General features: G+C 41.8%; 1 protein-coding gene across 1 annotated transcript in view; it reads right to left on the reverse strand.

Annotated features, from left to right (window-relative positions):
* Window positions 1-5,804, reverse strand: part of Wdr93 (WD repeat domain 93) — a 33,040-nt gene that overhangs the window by 12,992 nt on the left and 14,244 nt on the right. Inside the window, exons 7-8 of the mRNA XM_050153971.1 lie at window positions 4,401-4,439; window positions 1,252-1,310 (exon numbers count right to left, since the gene is read on the reverse strand). Of these exons, the coding sequence (XP_050009928.1) occupies window positions 1,252-1,310; window positions 4,401-4,439 (98 nt within the window). The remainder of the gene's footprint in view (window positions 1-1,251; window positions 1,311-4,400; window positions 4,440-5,804) is intronic.

The following is a 5,804-nucleotide window of genomic DNA, read 5'->3' on the forward strand; positions in this document are numbered from 1 at the left end:
AAAAAAAAAAAAAAAAAAAAAAAAAAAAAAAAAAAAAGAGAGAGAGAGAGAGAGAGAGAGAGAGAGAGAGAGAGAGAGAGAGAAATGAGCAGGACAAGTAGAAATAAAAAAGAAAGAAATGGAAAACTCAAACTTGCCAATAACAACATTAAATGTAAATGCTCTAAATACTATACTTAGGAAGCAGATATATCAGTTCTGACTGCTAGGTGGATTCACTCAGTCTTATATCCCTGTGTTATCACCAATATTTACTGAATATGCATAATGCACCAAGCACAAAAATAAGAAAGACACATTAATGAAAATACAAACTTCAACCATATGATGTCAAAAACAAACTCTATTTAAGCCAGCACTTGGAAGGCTGAGACAGTAGATTATGAGTTTGAGGCCATCCTGGGCTACAGGGCAAATTTAAAATCAGCTTCAGCTACAGAGAGATGCTGAGATGCTGTGTCAAATGGGGGGGGGGGGGGAAGAAACCCTACTTCAATTCTCAGTTTAAATATAAACATATTAAAAATAAAACTATTAAAACTGGTGGTCTATATTAACTCAAAATAATTAAAGGAAAGCTGGGGTGGCCGATACTAATGTCTGACTTGGGTTTCAATCAGAACAGTCTACTCAGAGCCAAAGAGTATATGAGTAAAGTTAAAATGTTAGTTTGTCGGAAAACATAGCTCCTCAAACTGTTCTGCATCTAATAACAGGGTTTCAAAATACACAAACAAAAACCTCACAGAAGGGAGAAAACAAATACAGCCATAGAGATGCCACTTCCAAATGATGGTAGGATGAAGCACCCAGACATGGAGTGAAATATAGCATGGATGTAGGAAGAAAAGCAAGAAGGATGCAGAGGATTTGAATCATTTGTCCAAAACAAGCAGAATTTACCATATTTTCAAATGCATTTAACAATATTTGGGGCATAAAACAAATCTTTTTTTTTTTTTTTTTTTTTTTTTTTGGTTTTTTGAGACAGGGTTTCTCTGTGCTTTGGAGCCTGTCCTGGAACTAGCTCTTGTAGACCAGGCTGGTCTCGAACTCACAGAGATCCGCCTGCCTCTGCCTCCCGAGTGCTGGGATTAAAGGCGTGCGCCACCATCGCCTGGCCATAAAACAAATCTTAATAGACTTGAAAGGTGTCACACTGCAAAAAAATCCAGTAAAATATTAGCAAACTAAAACTAGCAAGCTGTGAAGAGTCAGTCTTGACGATAGAATGGCACAGGACTGGGGAGCTAGTTCAGTGATGAGGTGTTTACCTGGATTGTATGAGGGCTTTGTCTTGGTCCCAAGTTCTGGGGGAAAAAAGCACAAATAATTCAGTAATGTTATGATCAAGAAAGAGAAACAGACAAAAGAAAAAAACACAAAGGAAACATTTACACACATATCTTTGTTGTTGGTGGTGGTGATGGTGGCGGTGGTGGGATGTATGCATGTGTTTTGAGACAGGGTCTTACGATTTAGCTCTGGCTGTCCTGGAACTCACTATGTAGACCAGGCTGGACTTGAACTCACATAGATCCGCCTGCCCCTGCCTCCTGAGTGCTGGGATTAAAGGCGTGCGCTACGCCCAGCTTCACACACATATCTTTATGAAATAGAATGCTTACATAAAATGAATTATCACCGAAACTGACTCAAAACATTGAAAAAATAATGGACTGAACAGCATAGAAGTTGAAAACATAATAAAATTCTTTGCTGTTAAGTAAGACCTCACGACTTTCACCTAAGAGGAAGATATACAGCTTACCTTACAAGGAAGGCTAGCACATCGTGACACTAGAAGCTGAGCAGAAAACTATCCAGACAAATTCACATAGAAACAAGAAGCCAGCCTCATGTCTCATATTTAAACTTGAAAATACCTGTGAACCTAGGATTATCATGTGTGCGCATGTGTCTGTGCACGAGTATCTGTGTAGATCACCCAAACAGAGCATACTACTAAACAGCTCAGCACAGGCTACATAGCCAGCCCACGCTGGGTAGGTGTTTTTTATTAATTAATTTATTTATTTATTTATTTTTGTTTTTATCAATTTGACACAATCTAGGAGTCATTTGGGAAGAGAGACCTTCAGCTAGAAAATACCTCCATCTAGGCATCGCAATCCCTGACTTCAAACTCTTCTACAGAGCTACAGTACTGAAAACAGCCTGATATTGGCATAGAACAGGCAGGAGGACCAGTGGAACCGAATAGAAGACCCAGATATCAATCCACACATCTTCGAACACCTGATCTTTGATAGAAGCAAAAAGTATCAAATGGAAAAGAAGCATATTTAACAAGTGGTGCTGGCATAACTGGATATCAACACGTAGAAAAATGAAAATAGACCCACATCAATCACCATGCACAAAACAAACTCTTAGCAAGCTGAGGCTGGAGGGACAGGCCCAGGCTGAAGTAGACACAGGCTAATCTACTGCCTCTCTTCAACGTTGTTAGTAGGGACCCTGGAAAGCCTATGAGAGCAAGAACAAGAAACAGAAAAGGTTGTCAGGACTTGTAGCTGTGGTTATGTCTACAAGATACAAAGTTATTAGACAGCAAGCAAGTCATGAGAAGAGATATAAACGCTCAGTAAAGAGATCGGCAGGGCCAGGATGGGAGGAAGAGAACAAGGCGCTCACAGCCCAGCGGGGCCTGGAGGGACTCACAGAGGCCTTCGTTCGGATGTGTGAACTCTGCACCTAAGAGTCTCTCCCTTTTATTAGATGGATTTTTGAAGCCGTGTGTTTGTGTGGAGGAGTGTGCATTAAGTGTAGGTGCCTGAAGAGGCCAAAAGAGGAATTCAATTCCCCTGGAGCTGGAGTTGTAAGCTCCAGCTGTAGGTGCTGAGAACCAAACTCAGACGCTCTGCAAGAGCAACAAGTACTCTTAATCACCGAGACATCCTTCCATCTCTCCAGCCACCCTTCATTTTTTCTGAGAGTATCTCTTTAAATTCTGCACCTTCATTTAAGCAACATACAAAAATCAGTAAGTTCAAATGAACCAATGTGGTAGAGACTTGTCTTTTTTGAGACAGAGTCCTGTTTTGTAGCCCTGGCTGTCTGTCCTGGAACTCACTATGTAGACTAGGCTGATCTTGAATTTTCAGAAATCTGCCTGCCTCTGCTTCTTGAGTTTTGGGATTAAAATTGTGCACCACTGGGTGGTGGCAGTGCACGCCGTTAATCCCAGGACTCAGGAGGCAGAGGCAGGCAGATCTCTGTGAATTCGAGGCCAGCCTGGTCTACAGAGTGAGTTCCAGGGCTGGTTCCATAGCTACTGAGAAACCCTGTCTCGAAAAACCAAAACCAACCAACCAACCAAATAAATAAATAATGTTGTGCACCACACCATGTCTGACTTCTTGTCTTTTTTTTTTTTTTTTTTTTTTTTTTGCCTCCCCAGCCCTGAACACTTCTCTCTGAAGGAGCCTCAAACATTGTTTACGTCTTGAAGAATGTTTCTTCTCTGAGAGAGAATTTCTTGTACCACAGGCTGGCTTCATAACTGCTCCATAGTCAAGGAAGACTGAGAACTCTTGGTCCTCCTGGATGGACCTCCCAAGTGCTGCAGGAGCCTATGCCTCCATGCTGTCGGCTAGTGAGCCAACTTTTCCAAGAGTGATGTTGCCATGTGTTGTTTATGTAGCTTGAGACTAAGTGTAACTTCAAGGGTGGGAGGAAGGACTCTCCCGAGGGACCCCATTTCAGATGTTTGTGGGTCCTCTGCTAAACCTTAAGAAAGGGTATGTATGCTCCATGTACCCCAGCACAGGAAGTCTGCACCATCTCCCAAAGCATCACAAGATGGAAATGAACCCCACAGCTCTCACTTGACTTGGTGGACCACACTGTCACAGTGGCAGGGGCAAACCCAGGTTTCATGGGGTCCTCTTTAAGGCAAAGAACAAAATCAGGACATGGTAGTGTGTGTCTGGAATCCCAACACTGGGAGGCAGTGAAAAACTGATAGCTCGAGATCAGTGTGGGCTACATGGACACCCAGCCTCAAAAACAAATACCCATAAAGTTACCAACCCAGAACGTCCACAGCCATTCTAACCCACTCCACACGAGGGAGATTACAGCACAGGGAAATTAGAGTCTCAAGTGATGGCAATGAAGAATACTTTGGGGGCTTGTCAGTGGTGGGGCTGGGGCTGAGCTCCCTGAGCTTCAGACAAACCTGCCTCAGGTCACATGGTTTGAGGCTGTCTTCAGTGGTTGTAAGATTTGCGATTAAGACCCAGAGATGCTGGGAGCAGGGCCCCAGCAGGACATGTTAGCAGTACACTTGATAGAGGATGCACTTTTCACTTATGGGCACGACCCCTTCAAATGCAACTTAGGTCTCTCTGAAGACTGTCTTTAAGGGTCCTTACCGTTTCCACATACTCTATAGCAGCAGGCTCAGGAGTGCTCTGAGGAAGGAAAGAGGAAATGGAAACAAATTCACAATAGGTTTGATGTGTGTTCCTGACTCCCTGCTATCTTAAGAGATGTTCTTTCTCCCCTGGTCCCATTTTTTCTTTTAAGAAGTGAATTCACGAGCTGTGTATGGTGGCGCACACCTTTTAATCCCAGCACTCAGGAGGCAGTGACAGGCAGGTCTCTGTGAGTTTGAGGCTAAACTTATCTACAGGGTAAGTTCCAGGACAGCCAGGGCTGTTACACAGAGAAACCCTATCTGAAAAAACTAAACAAAACAACAAACAGTAACAACAAAAAGAAGTGAATTCATGGTGTACACATGGAGGTTCAATATCTGGGCAGTCCCCTAGCCTATGGGGTTTCAAGACGTGACCTTTAAGGTTGGAGAAAGATGAAGTACTTAGAGACTATAGGTGTGGAATGAGTGGATCCGTTAGGACACTATTATAAAAATGAATGTTGGAGAAACTTGCAATGAGTATTTCTTTAATTTTTTTATTATTTTATGTGATATATATTTTATTATATTGTAATTAATTTTTGATAAATTAAATTAAAATTTAATATCAAATTAAATAGTTCAATTTAAAAATTTAATATTTAAAGAAATAATTTAGTTTAATAATTAATTGAGTTTTATTTATTTGTGAGAAGGAGCCTTGTGTGTGCCATGGTTGGGTTGTGGGAATCAGAGAACGACCTGTGGGAGTCAGTTCTTTTCTGCCATGTGGGTCTCAGGGGTCAAACGCAGGCTGTCGACTTGTCAGTGTGTTCTTTACCCCGAGCAATCTTCAGGGCCGTCCTTTTCTTTTTTAAATTGACACATGTATAGAGCACCATGGGATGTTTCTGCACATGGTTATATTGTGTTGTGTTCCTTTTACTTTTCTTTTTTCTTCCAAGACAGGGTCTTACTATGTAGCGCTGGCTGTCCTGGAACTCACTATGTAGATCAGGCCGGCCTTGAACTCACATCCATCCACCTGCTTCTGCCTCCAGAGAGCTAGGAGTGTGCCACTATGCCCAGCAGCCTCTATTGTGTTCCTAAAGTGAACATTTCTGATTTGGGAGATGGCGATGATGATAACAGTTTATATTTAAGTAACTCCAAATATAACTTACAGTAAAAGATCTACCAGCTGGGTGGTGGTGTCACACACCTTTAAATCCAGCACTCAGGAGGCAGAGACAGGCAGATCTCTGTGAGTGTAAGGTCAGCCTGGTTTATAAGAGCTAGTTCCAGGACAGGCTCCAAAGCTACAGAGATACAGTACTGTCTCGAAAAACAAAAAACAAAACAAAACAAAAAACCAAAAAAAAAAAAAAAAAAAAAAAAAAAAAACAAAAACCGAAAA

Source organism: Alexandromys fortis, unplaced genomic scaffold (genome assembly GCF_014885135.2).
Source record: "Alexandromys fortis isolate MF-2015 unplaced genomic scaffold, M_Fortis_MF-2015_v1.1 scaffold_86, whole genome shotgun sequence".
Taxonomy (NCBI): domain Eukaryota; kingdom Metazoa; phylum Chordata; class Mammalia; order Rodentia; family Cricetidae; genus Alexandromys; species Alexandromys fortis.